At 36.3% G+C, this 20,306-nt stretch overlaps 1 protein-coding gene across 1 annotated transcript in view; it reads right to left on the reverse strand.

Annotated features, from left to right (window-relative positions):
* Nucleotides 1-450: 450 nt before the first annotated feature.
* Nucleotides 451-20,306, reverse strand: part of Spag6 (sperm associated antigen 6) — a 75,715-nt gene continuing 55,859 nt past the window's right edge. The window contains exons 9-11 of the mRNA XM_047521329.1: nucleotides 19,605-19,721; nucleotides 16,908-17,053; nucleotides 451-2,114 (exon numbers count right to left, since the gene is read on the reverse strand). Coding sequence (XP_047377285.1) covers nucleotides 2,045-2,114; nucleotides 16,908-17,053; nucleotides 19,605-19,721 — 333 coding nt within the window. The 3' untranslated portion in view covers nucleotides 451-2,044. The remainder of the gene's footprint in view (nucleotides 2,115-16,907; nucleotides 17,054-19,604; nucleotides 19,722-20,306) is intronic.

Here is a 20,306-nt window from a genome sequence, read left to right on the forward strand (position 1 = left end):
ATCTATTCCCACAAGAGGAAAGCTTGTTGCATTTTAACAATAATCTTCAACCAATTCCAATCCTGAACTGACGACCTAAAAACAGTTCTATAAGTGAAAGATCCTAGTAAGAGCTGAATTTTAAATAAACTGCAGGGTGTCAGAGCAATGGGACAGAGGTTAGTTGGCACAGAATTGGCATTGGTACAACTCAAACCAGAAATGAACATATTAGAGGATATCATCAATGAGAGGAACTCTTTTTGCTCTAATTCAAATGAAAAAGTTGTTTTTTTGTTTGTTTGTTTGTTTTGTTTTGTTTTAAAAATCTCAGACTTTTTTAAAAAGTAAAGAAAGCTTCATGTTGGTTAAAGGGTTTTATGTCAAGAAACACTTCAAAGCATAAAATTGCCAAATTGTGTATGATCAAATTATAAACACACCTGAATACTATTAAATATTTTATTACTTTCTTAGGTTAGTTCTATTAGATATGTATGAAAAAATGCATGATGTTTTTCATATCAAGTACAAAGTACAATGGCAGGAAACATCTTAGGACTTTCACCATTCCAATAATATGAGGATTTTTAACCTAGATAAACTAGTTTCCATCATTACCAACATAGTCACCTTATGAAAAATAGTTTTAAAGGAAAAAGATAAAAACTACTTTTATTTTCTCAAGTTATTAGAAGGCTCATAAGACAAAATGGACAGGAGGAAAGAAAGTAAGTTACAAAACTGGAAATAAAAGTTACACTTTCTGACACAAGGAGTGAAAGATATTGCTGCAAGAAAAAAACAGGTCCCAGAAAGTATTTAACAATGAGTCCAGGGAAGGGAGGTGTAGCTCAACGGGAGAGCACCTATTTAACATGTGCAAGGCCATGGGTTCAATCCCAGTACCAAAACAAACCAAAATGAAATCGCTAGCAATCCTAGCCTGGTATAAGGGAAAAATACATGGGACAATCTTGGGCTTGTTGAATTTTAAAAGACACAACAAACTATGCACTATTTGGAATAATGATGAGTCCAGAAAAATGCCAAAAATAAATGGTTAGGTTCCTTTTTGGGGAGGGCCAGGGTGAAGAATCTAAAACAGAAACCTGTAAACAAAACCAGACAGGACCCATTGTGTACTGGAGGCTCTCCAGGGTGTCATTCACTTTCTCTGGAAGCCTCCCAGAAAGATGACCATAAACAACATACTTTTAGATCTAAAGACAGGCACAAGACAAGACTCCCAAATCCAGTCAGATTCCCCAAAGTCAGAAAAATACTAGAAAAAACAAAAAGAATAATTCTAATATTGTTTTATTTAAAATTTTATTAAAATACTCTTTGACCCCTTTACAGTTTCCTAAGTGAAAATGTATGTAAAGTGTGAGCCTGTTAATTATTCCCTTAATCCCTAAAAAACGTAGCTTTGAAATTTGGGAAAGTGAACAACCCAGAACAAGGGAACACTATGGCCCATCTTCCATGCCTGCTTCTGTGTTTATTCATGAACAAAGCCAGCTCCATGTAGGATAAAGAACACTTTAGGTAAGGTAAAAAGAACTTCCAAAATTTGTGATTAAGAGGAGGGCCTTCTCCAATTCTTAGGAAAATCTGACAAGTCATCCCTAGATTCTGTATTAGTTTAATGCATTTATGCAGTCAGCTTTGGAGTCCGGTATTTCTGTCATCAGTTTCTTTTTAACTATTTTCCTTCTGTATCCTACTGTGTAATCTGCAATGTCAGTTTTCTTTCCCTATAAAGAACTGACCAAAATAACTAAGGATTACCTCTATGTAATGCATGAGTGTGTATGCATGAGTGCTTTTTAGCAGAAAAATAATAGATGCCTTAAACCCGTTTGTCTTTTTAAATCTACCTTTAGAGCAAATTCAAATCCTACGCATGCAAATGAATATGAATATTTCCTCATATTTAAGTATTTCACAAATTTAGAAAATATCCAGAATGTACTTAGTTCAAATATTTATAAAGAACTTTAACAATTGCAAAAGTAATTGTAAATTCTCTGCTGTGAATTTGAGTATAAATATATAACTTTTAGTTGATAATTGGCTGATAGCTGTCCACCCTCTGCAGAAGTGTATCTGAATATCCAGGGGAATAGTACCTGGAAAAGAAAATTTGCTATTAGATATTTATTAAAGTCAATATTGTAGACACAAAAAAACTTATTTAAGAATTTATCTGAAATAATTCTGTGAATAAAGTTTCACATGGAATAATTGTTCTAGTAATGCTTTATGCATAAGTTTAGAGACTCCCAGGAAGAGAGTGTCAGTTCACAATGCTATGCTAGAAAAGTAGCAAAACATTTAAGGGCTATAAATATAACAGCAAAAGGGATGTTTTCCAAGTAAGACCTTTGATCCAGGGACAGTATTTTATTACAGAGACTTTATTATATCAAGTGAATAATGTTGCTTTAAGGGTCACAGCTGATAGATCTTTTTCATAAGTTAAGACTATACAGCTTATTATCACTAATCAAATTCCATATTCTGATTGCTTTAGAACTCATTTCTTTGTGTATTGTGTGTATGTGGTGGGAGGGGGGATACTGGGGATTGAACCCAGGACCTTGCACATGCTCTGCAAAGTGCTCTACCTCTGACCTATATCCCCAACATTCCCAGCCCTCTTAGTGTATGTTTTAATCAGATCTGGTTGTCTATAAAAACAAAAATTTTAGGGAGCATAATTCACATTGAAGAAGCATTTAATAAATAGTTTACAAGTATACATTTAGGAAATTAATCATTTTCATTGATTCTTGAGCATATTTAGTACTATGAATTTATATTGGTAAACAACATTTTATAAAATATTTAGGATTAAAATATTAAATACATTGATTAATGCATTGTGGAATGTTTGGTATGCCTTGGAAAAATTTGCATTCATATAAAAACACATCAAATAAAATTTGTCAAGCATTCTAGAATATAATAGATTTTAAAACCTGAAGAAATATAATTTAAAAATTTCTGACACACTCAAAATAACTAAGCTTCTCAAGTATTTTCTCTAGATAAAACCTATTGTTAGGAACTTGCTTTGCCCTCTGTTATCTTTATGCCTAGACGCTTGACTTAAAAACTCATAATTTGTATATGCTAATTTCTTCCACAACTTGTCAAGCTAAAGTGGTCAAAATAGAGAAGTGTTTTCTCAGTAGTATGCTTACACACAGTCATAATTAAACAGAACATATATATGTGCATACATACATACCTAAAAAGCTATTTTAAAAAATGTTTCTCCTCAAAAGGTCTGCTATGCTTGAAAAAAATTATTTGACCAATGAGTTTCTGTGAAGTATTCTTGCACTGAGGAATTCACAACTATTTCTCTCCTGGTCTGAGTTTGTCACAAATTTTAAAGCAGGCCTCACTTTCCTAGGCCTTATAAATGTGTCAGACACAAGAGGCACATTTTATATAAATACAAGAGGTTTGCTGGGTGTGGAGGTATACATTATAATCCCAGCTATTTGGGAGTGGATGCAGGAGGATTGCCAGGTTTGAGGCCAGCTGGGCAACTTAGCCAGACCTTGTATCAAAATAAAACAAAAGGAGCTGGGGATGTAGCTCAGTGGTGGAGCATTTGCCTAGCATGTGTGAGGCTCTGGGTTCAATCCTCAGTACTTCAAGAAAATAAAAGCTAGAAGTAAAACTTTTCTTTAATCTTTAAAATTATACTATTATAATTTTACTAGCCATAATTATACTAGCCATTAGCCACATGTGGCTGCTGAGTACTAGAAATATGGCTACTGTGTTTGAAGAACTGAATTTCAAAATTTAATTTCAAATTCAGAAATGACAATAAGGGCTGGGATTGTAGCTCAGTGGTACAACACTTGCCTAGCATGCGTGAGGCACTGGGTTCAATCCTCAGCACCACATAAAAATAAAACAATGGTATTGTGTCTTTCTACAATTAAGAATATTTTTTAAATGACAATAAGGTATGTTTAGAATATCTGTGAGTCTACTTTTTCAAGGGCAAATTTTACATAATTTAAATATAGGTCAAGTATTTCCAGTGAAATTTAGCATCTGAATTATGATGTGCCAAAAGCAATAAAAGTATTTTTAAAATGTAAAATAACTTATTTATAATTTTTTATATTTGATTACAAGTTGAAATGATAACATTTGGGTATAGCAAATTAACAAAAATATATCATTAAAATTTATTTGCCTTTTTTTGCTTTGCTTTTTTTTATGTGGCTGCCAGAAATTTTGAAATTACATATGTGGCTCACATTATATTCCTATAGTTGTTTTATAATAAAGACCCTCAATATATCAATTAGGATCTACCAATAATTCGTGAGGTTTTACTTGGCTAATTTCCAAGCTAACTGCCATTACTATACTACTTTCCCTAAAGACCTCAGAAACTTTATAGTTTCTACAATTCCCCTGGTGAAGAAAATACACTGGTTGCTTTCTCCCCTCACCTCAGCTGAGTATACATTTACCTAACTTCCCATAAGTGCATACAAACATGTATCTGAGACTATAGATCCGTAAATAATTACATCAAGTTGTTCATTAACCATTGGAAAGTCCCATTTCAACCACAGTCTATATGATGTTAAGGGATTCAAACATAGATTTTCATCAGGAAAAAGTAGAACTCTACCTTAGCAACTAAATGCAATCTAAATCAAACCAGAATAATCTTATGTCTTATTAATGCCAAAAATAAAAATTTGCTTGATATGTATTTATCATCAAAAAATAGTACAAAATGGCCAAGAACTACTACCCAGTGTATCTAATAATATTATAAAATTATATTTGATTTAGCTGATAATGCTGTTTATCCTCAAGAGAATGAAAAATGAAAATAGGGCTGCAAAAGGAGGTTAATAAGAAATATTTACTGGATTGAATTTTTATGTGTAAACCCTTTAGCTAATCAATATCTCATTTAATTCTAGGAAACAGGTAATTATCTACATTTTACAGATGCAGAAACAGGGACTAGAGGGTTAAATATTATTTCCACGGTCACACAGTAAATAGATAGAACCAAGACAGACACCTAGATCTGTTTGACACTTAAATCTGAGCTTACAGCCATAGTTCTCATCAAAGAAGCAAAATGAACCTCCAAAAAAAGAGCAAGAAGTTCCTTCCCCTCTCTGTCAACCACTGCTGTTCTAACTTAACTCTATAAAAAGTCAAGAATGTAAGTGAATTAACCTTATCCAAGAAGATTCATATAAAATTATATCATAGCAACATTATTATATTGTTATGATACAGAAATATGCAGATTGGCAGACTAGTTCATGCATCCTTCTCCAGATGAAATGGTTGCCAAAAATCCACTTCCCCTCCCCATTGTGGGCAGAGCTCCACAGGACAAAGGAGTTTAAAAAACCACCTGGCTCAATCCTTCGCAGGAAAAATGAAGCAGGGGGTATTGCAATACCTGAACTTCAACTTTACTACAAAGCAATAGTAACAAAAACGGCATGGTATTGGTACCAAAATAGACAGGTAGATCAATGGTACAGAATAGAAGACACGGACACAAACCCAAACAAATATAATTTCCTCATACTAGACAAAGGGGCCAAAAATATGCAATGGAGAAAAGATAGCCTCTTCAATAAATGGTGCTGGGAAAATTGGAAATCCATATGCAACAAAATGAAAATAAACCCATATCTCTCACCGTGCACAAAACTAAACTCAAATGGATTAAGGACCTCGGAATCAGACCAGAGACCCTGCATCTTATAGAAGAAAATGTAGGTCCAGATCTTCAACATGTCGGCTTAGGACCAGACTTTCTCAACAGGACTCCCATAGCACAAGAAATAAAAGTAAGAATCAACAACTGGGATAGATTCAAACTAAAAAGCTTTCTCTCAGCAAAGGAAACTATCAGCAATGTGAAGAAAGAGCCTACAGAGTGGGAGAAAATCTTTGCCAATCATACTTCAGATAGAGCACTAATCTCCAGAATCTATAAAGAACTCAAAAAACTCAACACCAAGACTACAAATAATCCAATCGACAAATGGTCTAAGGAAATGAACAGACACTTCACAGAAGAAGACCTACAAACAATCAACAAACATATGGAAAAATGTTCAACATCTCTAGTAATAAAAGAAATGCAAATCAAAACCACCCTAAGATTCCATCTCACCCCAATCAGAATGGCGATTATCAAGAACACAAGCAACAACAGGTGTTGGCGAGGATGTGGGGAAAAAGGTACACTCATACATTGCTGGTGGGGTTGCAAATTAGTGCAACCACTCTGGAAGGCAGTATGGAGATTCCTTAAAAAACTTGGAATGGAACTACCATTTGACCCAGCTATCCCACTCCTTGGCCTATACCCAAAGGACTTAAAATCAGCATACTACAGAGATACAGCCACATCAATGTTCATTGCTGCTCAATTCACCATAGCCAGATTGTGGAACCAACCTAGATGCCCTTCAGTTGATGAATGGATAAAGAAACTGTGGCATATATATACAATGGAATATTACTCAGCCATAAAGAATGATAAAATTATGGCATTTGCAAGCAAATGGACGAAATTGGAGAATATCATGCTAAGTGAGATAAGCCGATCTCAAAAAACCAAAGGAAGAATGATCTCGCTGATAAGTGGATGATGATACATAATGGGGTGTGGGAGGGGTTAGTTTTAGGGTTAGAGTGAGGGTTAGGGAGGGGGGCAAGAATGGGGGAAGGAAGGACTGTATAGAGGGAAAAGAGGGATGGGAGGGGTGGGGGGAAGGGGAAAAAAATAACAGAATGAATCAACCAACATCACCCTATGTAAACGTATGATTACACAAATGGTATGCCTTTACTCTATGTACAAACAGTGAAAGAACATGTATCCCATTTGTTCACAATAAAAAATAAATAAAAAAATAAATAAATAAAAAAAAATAAAAATAAAAAAAAAAACCACCTGGCTGGGCAAACCTGTAATTCCAGCAGCTTGTGAGACTGAGGCAGGAGGATCTCTAGTTCAAAGCCAGCCTCAGCAAAAGTGAGGTGCTAAGCAACTCAGTGAGACCCTGTCTCTGCATAAAATACAAAATAGGGCTAGGGATATGGCTCCGTGGTCAAAGGCCCCTGAATTCAATCCCTAGTACCCACAAAAAACACCTGGCTATGGAGTGGGCCCAGCCTGGACCTTAGGTCTTCTAAGGTCTACCCTAGGACTCTTCCCTCTTATACCACCTACCTTTATTCAAAATTTTTAAAGATTACTAAAATTGGCAATATGAAATAAATATTTAGGCTTATAACAGATGACAGAATATATCTACTGATCATCTGTCTTACATTAGTTCTAAAAATCAGCTCTAAAAGTTCTAAAAGTTGTCATCAAGTGATTCTTAGGAAATATATAATTACAAAAATAAAAACATTTTGAAATATATTTGTCTATTTTCACAGAAAGACTGTTTCAAAAATTCCATACCTAGATGTCCTTCAACAGATGAATGAATAAAGAAACTGTGGTATATATACACAATAGAATATTATTCAACTATAAAGAAGAATAATAGTATGGCATTTGCAGATAAATGGATGGAACTGGAGAATATCCTGTTAAGTGAAATAAGCCAATCCCAAAAAACCAAAGGTCAAATGTTTTCCCTGATAAGTAATGGAGGTTGGGGTGGGGTGGGGGGTGAGAGAAGAATGGAGGAACTTTAGATTATGTAGAGGGAAATGAAAGGGAGAGGGGGTATTAAAAATGGTGGAATGAGACAGACATCATTACCCTGTGTACAAATATGATTACACAAATGGTATGAAATTACATCGTGTACAATCACAGAAACAAAATGATGTACCCCATTTGTGTACAATGAATTAAAATGCAGTCTGTAATAAAATAAAATTAAAAAAACACTATAGAACCTAATGCTTTAAAAACATTAGAAAATTTTTAAAAGTCAACTAACCAAAATTCCTCATGATAATTACAAATTTTTAAAATGACACCCCAGACCACAGAATGCAAGAATTTAACTTTACAATGGTATTTTTACAACGTGCCACATTAATTTTATTTATTTATTTATTTATTTATCTATTGGTACCAGGGATTTAACCCAGAGGCATTTAACCTGAGTCACATCCCCAGCCCTTTTTTATATTTTATTTGGAGACAGGATCTCACTAAGTTGCTAAGACTGGTTTTGAACTTGCAATCTTCCTACCTCAGTCTCTCAAGCCATGGGATTACAGGTGTGTGCCACTGTGCCTGGCCAGATTAAATTCTAATGTGACATTTTTTATTTCTGCTGGTGTTCAATTAAAATATGCCTTAAAAGGAGTAAACAGAAAACTTCTATTCAAGGAAGTACCTTACCATTGATGTATTCTAACACATCATTTGATTTGGGGATCTTTTAGTTTGCCTTTTCCCCATTTTTCAAAATTTTGTTTTTTAGAAAATTGAATTGAGAGTTATTTTAAACATATAAAACAGCATTCTTCCTGAAGGGACATATATTCCATGTATAAAAATTAATGTAATATTATTATTATTAAGAAAAGTTTTTTTGAAGTGGACATTGAATCCAATAGCACTTTATCACTGAGCTACATTCCCAACCCTTTTATTTTTTATTTTGAGACAGGGTCTCACTAAATTGCTGAGGCTGGCCTCAAACTCAGGTTCTTCCTGCCTCTGCCTTTTAAGTCACAAGGATTACAGGGTGCACCACCATACCTAGCTGAAAAAGATTTTCATAATCCCTTAATTTACTGGTTTCATACATATTTTACGTTACATAAAACATTTGTGGGGGCGATCCAAGATGGCGGCCTAGAGGGAGACTGCACCCCCTGTCGCTCCAGAACCCAGGAGTTAAGAAGGGGAGGCATTGAGAGACTCGGACTGAAGTGGAGCCACGGGTGAGTCTGCCCACTGGGTAAAGCTCGGCCCGGGTGGCAGGCCCAGATAGAGGTGGCTTATCGGAGCCGGGCAGGGCAGCTAGAGTCATCCACAGGCAGTCCTGCGCACTCCGTTGGTGGGCCCCGCCCACACAGCCAGCTTCTCCAGGTTCTCGGAACGGAACTGGCCCGCTAGTGAGAGCCTGTCTGAACAGAGCACGCTCCGAGTCCCAGAGCCCCTGCAGTGCAGTGTACTCCTGCAAAGAACCAGCGGAGAGGCTCGATCTGCAGTCAGCCTCAGGGATAAGGGCAGGGCAGCAGGAGACCTCTTCAGGCGGCACTGCCCACTCCGGCTGCGGGCTCTCTTCACGGGGCGATCCAAGATGGCGGCCTAGAGGGAGACTGCACCCCCGGTCGCTCCAGAACCCAGGAGTTAAGAAGGGGAGGCATTGAGAGACTCGGACTGAAGTGGAGCCACGGGTGAGTCTGCCCACTGGGTAAAGCTCGGCCCGGGTGGCAGGCCCAGATAGAGGTGGCTTATCGGAGCCGGGCAGGGCAGCTAGAGTCATCCACAGGCAGTCCTGCGCACTCCGGCGGTGGGCCCCGCCCACACAGCCAGCTTCTCCAGGTTCTCGGAACGGAACTGGCCCGCTAGTGAGAGCCTGTCTGAACAGAGCACGCTCCGAGTCCCGGAGCTGCTGCAGTGCAGTGTACTCCTGCAAAGAACCAGCGGAGAGCCTCGATCTGCAATCAGCCTCAGGGATAAGGACAGGGCAGCCGGAGACCTCTTCAGGCGGCTCTGCCCACTCCGGCTGCGGGCTCTCTTCACGGGGCGATCCAAGATGGCGGCCTAGAGGGAGACTGCACCCCCGGTCGCTCCAGAACCCAGGAGTTAAGAAGGGGAGGCATTGAGAGACTCGGACTGAAGTGGAGCCACGGGTGAGTCTGCCCACTGGGTAAAGCTCAGCCCGGGTGGCAGGCCCAGATAGAGGTGGCTTAGCAGAGCCGGGCAGGGCAGCTTGAGTCTTCCCAAGGTAGTCTTCCACACTCCGGCAGTGGGCTCTTCCCACACGGCCAGCTGCACGGTGCAGGCCCACAGTGAGAGCATTTCCGCACAGAGCCAGTTCCAAAACGTGGAACCAGTAGGGGGCTAGGGGCAGTATTCTTCGAATGAGCTGCTTTATCAGATTCCTCCAAGACATCAGGCTACTGAAGGCTGGGAGGTGATACACTGGAAATCTACTGGGACACTATAAGCCAATAGTGGAAAACTGCAATATCTCAGGGTCCCACTGACAACTGACCATTATGAGAAAACAAGGGAAGAAAATGTCCCAAACAAACCTAGATACTACATCAATAAAACCCAATGACAGCAGAGCAGAAGAAATGTCAGAAAGGGAGTTCAGAATGTACGTAATTAAAACGATCAGGGAAGCTAATGAGGAGATGAAAGAGCAAATGCAGGCATTGAAGGAGGAGATGAAAGAGCAAATGCAGGCATTAAATGATCGCACCAATCAACAGTTAAAAGACCAAATACGGGAAGCAAGAGATCATTTCAATAAAGAGTTAGAGATACTGAAAAAAAAACAAACTGAAATCCTTGAAATGAAGGAAACAATAAACCAAGTTAAAAACTCCATAGAAAGCATAACCAATAGGATAGAACACCTGGAAGACAGAACCTCAGACATTGAAGACAAAATATTTAACCTTGAAAACAAAGTGGAACAAACAGAGAAGATGGTAAGAAATCATGAACAGAATCTCCAAGAACTATGGGATATCATGAAAAGGCCAAATTTGAGAATTATTGGGATTGAGGAAGGCTTAGAGAAACAAACCAAAGGAATGAACAATCTATTCAATGAAATAATAACAGAAAATTTCCCAAATCTGAAGAACGAAATGGAAAACCAAGTACAAGAGGCTTATAGAACTCCAAACATACAAAATTACAACAGACCCACACCAAGGCACATTATTATGAAAATACCTAACATACAAAATAAAGACAGAATTTTAAAGGCCGCGAGAGAAAAGAATCAAATTACATTCAGAGGGAAACCAATAAGAATATCAGCAGATTTTTCAATCCAGACCCTAAAAGCTAGAAGGGCCTGGAACAACATATACCAAGCCCTGAAAGAAAATGGATGCCAACCAAGAATCTTATACCCAGCAAAACTTACCTTCAAATTTGACGATGAAATAAGATCCTTCCATGATAAACAAAAGCTAAAGGAATTTACAAAAAGAAAGCCAGCATTAGAGAACATTCTCAGCAAAATATTCCATGAGGAAGAGATGAAAAACAACGATGCAAATCAGCAACAGGAGGCGCTAGCCTAAAGGAATAGCCAAATAAAGGAGAAACCAAATCATGTCAAAAACAAATATGAGTCAATTGACTGGGAATACAAATCATATCACAATAATAACCCTGAATGTTAATGGCCTGAATTCATCAATCAAAAGACACAGACTGGCAGATTGGATTAAAAAGAAGAATCCAACAATATGCTGCCTGCAAGAGACACATCTCATAGAAAGAGACACCCATAGACTAAAGGTGAAAGGATGGGGAAAAACATACCATGCACACGGACACAGCAAAAAAGCTGGAGTATCCATCCTCATCTCAGATAATGTGGACTTCAAACCAAAACTAGTCAGAAGGGATAAAGAAGGACATTACATGCTGCTTAAGGGAAGCATAAATCAGCAAGACTTAACAATCATAAATATCTATGCCCCGAACATTGGCTCATCCACGTACGTCAAACAAATCCTTCTCAATTCCAGAAATCAATAGACCACAACACAATAATACTAGGCGATTTTAACACACCTCTCTCACCACTGGATAGATCGTCCAAACAAAAATTGAATAAAGAAACTATAGATCTCAACAACACAATCAGCAATTTAGACTTAACGGACATATATAGAATATACCATCCAACAAAGAATGAATACACTTTCTTCTCAGCAGCACATGGATCCTTCTCTAAAATAGACCATATTTTATGCCACAAAGCTACTGTTAGTAAATACAAGAAGATAGAGATACTACCTTGTACTCTATCAGATCATAATGGATTGAAATTAGAAATAAATGACAGAATAAAAAACAGAAACTTCTCCAATACCTGGAGACTAAATAATACACTATTATATGATGAATGGATAACAGAAGACATCAGGAGGGAAATAAAAAAATTCTTAGAAGTAAACGAGAACAAAGACACATCATATCAAAATCTCTGGGACACTATGAAAGCAGTACTTAGAGGAAGATTTATTTCATGGGGTGCATTCAAAAAAAGAAGTAGAAATCAACAAATAAACGAGTTAACACTACAGCTCAAAGCACTAGAAAAAGAAGAGCAGACCAATACCAAAAGTAGTAGAAGACAGGAAATAGTTAAAATCAGAGCCGAAATCAACGAAATCGAAACAAAAGAAACAATCGGAAAAATTAATAAAATAAATAGTTGGTTCTTTGAAAAAATAAATAAAATTGATAAACCCTTAGCCACACTAACAAAGAGAAAGAGGGAGAAAACTCAAATTACTAAAATTCGGAATGAACAAGGAAACATCACAACAGACACGAGTGAAATACAAAACATAATTAGAAGCTATTTCGAAAATCTATACTCCAACAAAACAGAAAATCTCGAAGACATCAACAGGTTTTTAGAGACATATGAATTACCTAAACTGAACCAGGATGACATACACAACTTAAATAAACCAATTTCAAGCAATGAAATAGAAGAGGTCATCAAAAGCCTACCAACAAAGAAAAGTCCAGGACCAGATGGGTTCTCAGCCGAGTTCTATAAAACCTTTAAAGAAGAGCTCATTCCAATACTCCTCAATATTCAATATTCCATGAAATAGAAGAGGAGGGGACCCTACCAAACTCGTTCTATGAAGCCAATATCACCCTGATACCTAAACCAGACAGAGACACATCAAGGAAAGAAAATTTCAGACCAATATCCTTAATGAACATCGATGCAAAAATTCTCAACAAAATTTTAGCAAATCGCATACAAATATATATTAAAAAGATAGTGCACCACGATCAAGTGGGTTTTATCCCAGGGATGCAAGGTTGGTTCAACATTCGGAAATCAATAAATGTCATTCACCATATCAACAGACTTAAAGTTAAGAATCACATGATTATTTCAATAGATGCAGAAAAAGCATTTGATAAAATACAGCATCCCTTCATGCTCAAAACACTAGAAAAAATTGGGGTAATGGGAACATTCCTAAACATTATAAAGGCCATCTACGCTAAGCCGATGGCTAATATCATTCTAAATGGTGAAAAACTGAAAGCGTTCCCCCTAAAAACTGGAACAAGGCAGGGATGCCCTCTTTCACCGCTTCTATTCAACATCGTCCTTGAGACTCTAGCCAGAGCAATCAGACAAACCAAAGAAATTAAAGGGATACGAATAGGAAAAGAAGAACTCAAACTATCCCTGTTCGCTGATGACATGATTATATATTTAGAGGAACCTGGAAATTCCACCAGAAAACTTTTAGAACTCATAAGTGAATTCAGTAAAGTAGCAGGTTACAAGATCAATGCTCATAAATCCAATGCATTTTTATACATAAGTGATGAATCTTCAGAAAGAGAAATTAGGAAAACTACTCCATTCACAATAGCATCGAAAAAAATAAAATACTTGGGAATCAATCTCACAAAAGAGGTGAAAGACCTCTACAATGAGAACTACAGAACACTAAAGAAAGAAATTCAAGAAAACCTTAGAAGATGGAAAGATCTCCCATGTTCCTGGATAGGCAGAATTAATATCGTCAAAATGGCTATACTACCTAAAGTGCTATACAGATTCAATGCAATTCCAATTAAAATCCCAATGATGTACCTCGCAGAAATAGAGCAAGCAATTATGAAATTCATCTGGAAGAATAAAAAACCTAGAATAGCTAAAGCAATCCTCAGTAGCAAGAGCGAAGCAGGGGGTATTGCAATACCAGATCTTCAACTCTACTACAAAGCAATAGTAACAAAAACGGCATGGTATTGGTACCAAAATAGACAGGTAGATCAATGGTACAGAATAGAGGACATGGACACAAACCCAAATAAATACAATTTTCTCATACTAGACAAAGGTTCCAACAATATGCAATGGAGAAAAGATAGCCTCTTCAACAAATGGTGCTGGGAAAACTGGAAAACTATATGCAATAGAATGAAACTAAACCCCTATCTCTCACCCTACACAAAACTCAACTCAAAATGGATCAAGGACCTCGGAATCAGACCAGAGACCCTGCATCTTATAGAAGAAAAAGTAGGTCCAAATCTTCAACTTGTTGGCTCAGGATCAGATTTCCTTAACAGGACTCCCATAGCACAAGAAATAAAAGCAAGAATAAACAACTGGGATAGATTCAAACTAAAAAGCTTTCTCTCAGCAAAGGAAACTATCAGAAATGTGAAGAGAGAGCCTACAGAGTGGGAGAATATCTTTGCCAACCATACCTCAGATAGAGCGCTAATTTCCAGAATCTATAAAGAACTCAAAAAACTCTACACGAAGAATACAAATAATCCAATCAACAAATGGGCTAAGGAAATGAACAGACACTTCACAGAAGAAGATGTACAAGTAATCACCAGATATATGAAAAAATGTTCAACATCCCTAGTAATAAGGGAAATGCAAATCAAAACCACCCTAAGATTTCATCTCACCCCAATTAGAATGGCGATTATCAAGAATACAAGCAACAATAGGTGTTGGCGAGGATGTGGTGAAAAAGGAACACTCATACATTGCTGGTGGGGTTGCAAATTAGTGCAACCACTCTGGAAAGCAGTGTGGAGATTCCTCAGAAAGCTTGGAATGGAAACACCATTTGACCCAGCTATCCCACTCCTTGGCCTATACCCAAAGGACTTAAAATCAGCATACTACAGAGATACAGCCACATCAATGTTCATTGCTGCTCAATTCACCATAGCCAGATTGTGGAACCAACCTAGATGCCCTTCAGTTGATGAATGGATAAAGAAACTGTGGCATATTTATACAATGGAATATTACTCCGCAATGAAGAATGATAAAATTATGGCATTTGTAGGCAAATGGTCGAAATTGGAGAATATCATGCTAAGTGAGATAAGCCAATCTCAAAAAACTAAAGGACAAATGATCTCGCTGATAAGCGGATGAGGACATATAATGGGGGGTGGGAGGGGCTAGCATTAGGTTTAGGGTTAGGTTTAGAGTTAGGCTAAGGAGAGCAGTAAGAATGAAGGAAAGAAGGACTGTGTAGAGGGAAAAGAGGGGTGGGAGGGGTGGGAGGGGTGGGAGGGAGGGGAAAAATATAATAAACATCATTACCCTATGTAAACGTAAAAAAAATAAATAAATAAAAAAAAAAAAAAACATTTGTATATTCTCCATATAGTAATTATACATGTTATGATATGTTGCTCCTCTGATTAATATTTTCAAAGCTGGTTTATTGGAATTCTTTTGGGAAAGGAGTTTGCATAAGCCTCCCAAAAGTATATAAACATGCAACTCATGAAAGAATTTTCTTTCTGAATATGTATGAACATTTTAATCTTAACGTTATTTTTGTGTTTTTAAAACAATGTCACCATATTATTAAAAATCATTGATATTGCCATAAAGAATGATAAAATTATGGCAATTGCAGTCAAATGGATGAAATTGGAGAATATCATGCTAAGTGAGATAAGCCAATCTCAAAAAACCAAAGGACGAATGATCTCACTGATAAGCCGATGATGACACAAATGGGGGGTGGGAGGGGGGCAAGAATGGAGGAGGGAGGGACTGTATAGAGGGAAAAGAGGGGTGGGAGGGGTGGGGGGAAGGGAAAAAATAACAGAATGAATCAAACAACATTACCCTATGTAAATTTATGATTACACAAATGGTATGCCTTTACTCCATGTACAGAGAAACAACATATATCCCATTTGTTTATAATTAAAAAAAATAACAGTTGTCAAAAAAGCAAATTAAAAAAATCATTGATATTAAATAGAATAAACTAATAAATTATAAATTATATAAGTATATGCTAGAACATAAAAACTGCAATTTATATTTTCTAATATTTGTTGAGAAATTAGTATAAGATTAGAAAACCATAAATGAATATACATTTTAGTCTGCACTCTTTGTGGGCATTTTTCAAGATTCATTTATTTAATTCATTCTATTCTTTTCTTGGCAACATTGCTTTTATTTATTTGGGGTTTAATGGTACAGTTTTCCATTAGGCCTATAAGAACTGAGACTTGGATTTAATGCTCACAAATCAATTTCATTTAAAAAAGTTTAATCTGGGCTGGAAATATAGAGCACTTGCTTAGAATATTTGAGAACTTCAGTTATATCCCCAGCACCACGAAAAATAATAATAATCTTGAACATAGCTTCCTATAAGATTGACTACTCAGAAATTCTTGCATATCAGCATATCATAAATATTATTTAAGTATTTTTTCTCATGTACATAGTAACTTTATTTTTGTTACTCAACATCTCTTTTCTACTTATAATAATTCCATTAATGTAAATGTGAGCTTAAGAAAAGTAATATGCCAGGAACTACGAAAATCAGAATCCATAGCCTTCTTCAAAAACAGGTATTCACAATTTAAAAACTAAAATTTCAACTCTGTATTTGGTTATTCTTTAGTAGCATATATTAAATTAGTATATCAATGTCTTAAATAATATTCCAGGTTGAATTGGAAATGTATCAATCAGAAGATAATTCAATTTGAAGGGGGTTAAAAAGAGATCAAGAGAAAAGTAAAGGTACACATTGGCCCCATGTATTATTTTAAAATACACATTTTGATAAGTGGATATAAAAAATATCTAGATTTGAAAACCAAAAAAATTACATTATAATATTGAACTTTTTGAAGTCTATATTCCCACCTTACAATTTCCTCTGGGTAACAATTATTAATACTGTTGATATATTCTTGAAGGAGAGAACCAGGTTCTGCTTTTATCTCTTGAACCTTTTTAAGTCCACCACTTGTTACAAAAAGTCGTCGAGCTTTGCTATCATGCGGTAGCACCTTGAAAGTAAAACAAATAAAAATGTCAGCTCTTCTTTTCCAAATTATATTATTGCTATCAAAAAGCAATAAGATCTCCAAAAAAAGGAAGAAAATTTAAACCCAATATATTTATAACATTATAAGTCAAAATCTGCTGATGATTGGAAGTGAAATGCACTCCTTTTAGAAGTGCATTAACTTTTTATGTTGTGGAGTGGAATAAAGGCAATGAACATGAGCAAAGACAATGGTATTCCACTCGTAAACATAAAGCATAAAGTTTACACTCATTCTGGATCTCTCCACTACCTATGAAATTGAAGGCAAGCTCCTTAACAAAGCAGGAAATGTCCTCTGGGGCCCAGCTCCTAAACTCCTCTCCAGCTTCCTTACCCGCCAATCTCCATCCTAAATTTTGCTTCAGTAACATCAAAGTGTGCATGCTGTATCATTTCTTGCCTTTGCCCAAGGTGCATCCTCTCCCTAGAATGCCTTTCACACTCCACAAGCCTCCCCTGTTTTGCCTGGTTAACTCTGACTCATAGTTTAAGACTTTACTCCAGTGTTACTTTCTTAAGAAGTCTTTAAGACAAAAAATTCTGCCTGAAGTGAAATATTCCCAAAGACATATCTGCAAGAGTGTATGATATTTGACCTTAGTTGTGTAACTTCCATGAATCTCACTGATTTTTATTTATTGATTTTGAACTTTTAGCATAATGTTCATTTTCATAGCAAGTTCAATAAACTAGAATATCTTCTTGCTCATTAGACTAAATAATTAAACTACAAAATGAAACTTTCAGAAATAATGTCAAGTATTCATTTTCAAGAGTTGATGACTCTGTCTATAGATGATCACTCAGCACTTTACCCTTCTTCCTCTTAGATGAGCAAATCAGCTAATGCATTTCTTACTTAGCACCCAACAGTACACAAAATAGAAGAAATGAATTGATTTTTCCCAATGCAGTAATTTAGTTTTTTCTCTGCATTAGTTGGTTAGTGGGTTTGTCAGATATACCATTTTATCTCCCACATCCCATATAACTAAGAGAAAAAATAAAAGTTTCATTATTTTCTTGAAATGAAGTACAGAGCATAGGGGTATGACACACAGAACTGTATCCTGAGGTAGCTTCAGCATCAACCTCTGCTTTCCAGTAGCTGTGGTGCTTGAGGGTCAGTCAAGTTGCTGGGGATCCTGGAGAGACAGGAGAACTAAAGGCTGTTAGTAGAGTCTACCTTTCAGATGAGTATCTGAAACTAGGCCTGCTTAAATGTAGGATGTACTTAAAGGTTAGACTATGTACTTTTTGTTTATTATTTGTAGAAATACAGTATACAAACAGTAGTACTGCTTTACATAGCATTAAAACTGACTATTCAAATGAACTTGCCTTCCTCCCTAATTTAAAAAGTGATTTAATTAGCCATAATCAGTGTAATTTAATCTTTACAATGATCCTATGAAATAAAAACCATTATTATTCTCATTTTACAGGTAATCAAACTAAGATCTAGTGAGGTCAAGACTTTGCTAAAGAATTAGAGGTATTAAGTGGGACACGTACACACTCCAGCTCCCGAGCCCGTGTGCATAAGTATTGCCATATCCAACTTGCAGACCTCATTTTCTTAAGTCAAATATATGGAGCATAACTGAACCTGTTTTTGATAGCTTAAGGTCACCTTCCTGACCACTGATGACTGTGTAATGCTGCCATTCTCTTCCATCCCTTGCTAGCAGTAGTCAGCTCTGCTGGTCATGCCCACTTTCAGCAGCTTGACCTTTCTACCTTCCTACCATTTATTATCACTTAATCTGAAATGACATAAAAAACATGACAGCTACATTCGTTAAAATTGTTCATAAAAAAGTCAGTAAGCTCCAAATGACTGTATGAGAGCATCTGTCGTAAAGTGCATGATGGACTTTGTGAAAAATATTTCAATGGCTCAGAGACATTTTTCCTTTTTTTTTTTTTTTAATTTTTTTACAAGATCTTTGCCATGTTCCCAGGTGAATGAAACTAAAAGACACTGGGAAAACTACTAAAAATTACTTATCAATATATATGATCTGTATTACAAAGTGTTTATGTGTTGACATACTACTTACTTCCTGAGAATACTTAAAATGACAGCATAGAAACTGAGAAAAATGTGGGAAAGAAGGAAGTGTTTTATTTACAGGTTGACATTACTAACCTATATTACCCCTGTCAATACAGATCCATGAGACTTAAATAGTAAAACCCAGACCCCATCTTAAAGAAAAAAACAAGTTAATGGAAAAAAAGAAACAAAAAAACAAGTCAACAAATCAAGTCATTTTGGGGGAGGCACTCGATCATTGAACCACATCCCCAGTCCTATTTTGTACTTTATCTAGAGACAGGGTCTCACTGAGTTGCTTAGCACCTTGCTTTTGCTGAGGTTGGCTTTGAATTGGTGATCCTCCCGCCTCAGCCTCCCAAGCCACTGGGATTACGTGGGCCACTGCGCCTAGCTAACAAGTCATTTTTATTTTCTTACCCTTCTTACAGGTTAAGAGAGCAGTTCTTACCTTACTGAACTGTCCAACCACATGCTTCAGAATATTGGGAGGAGCATCATACAGAAATGGTTCAAGCGCTGGTAGGTAGGTGCATTTTTGTAAGATACTTTTAATGGCTTTTTTGCTCTATTAAATACAAAGCAAAATGCATATGAAATTGAGTAACCAATGAAAGTTTCACAAAAATTCATGTCTTACCTTCCTGGAATTTGAAAATGAAATCAATTTCCCAGTTTAACCTGCAGTTGCTTCATTTTTAAAAATAACTGTCTGAAAAACTCCTATTTTTGATTGGTTTATCATAGAATACCCTGACAGTTGTCTTTCTGTTTAAAATATAGTGTTTATAGAATTCTTAAAATATCTATCAAGAAATTAAAATTGTAAAGCATAAATACATATTATTATATTATTATTATAAAAAATATGTATTTATTAGTGTAACATTTGTGCATATGAAACCATGAGATAACTATACATCCTATTTCTCCCAATCAACAAATATGAGAAAATAATGTAGTTTAATGTAGAATTCTGTATTCTCCAAAAGATTATTACATATGTAGTCAGAAATATCTGCTGTGTGCATTATTCAATGCGCATCTGCAGGATGCACTAATAGATTATGTGAAATTTCCCCATCCTTAGATGGAAGCAAAACAAATAGGATCTATTCAGCTATCAAGAAAAGCTCCTCTCAACAATAGGCAG

Source organism: Sciurus carolinensis, chromosome 12 (assembly GCF_902686445.1).
Source record: "Sciurus carolinensis chromosome 12, mSciCar1.2, whole genome shotgun sequence".
Lineage (NCBI taxonomy): Eukaryota > Metazoa > Chordata > Mammalia > Rodentia > Sciuridae > Sciurus > Sciurus carolinensis.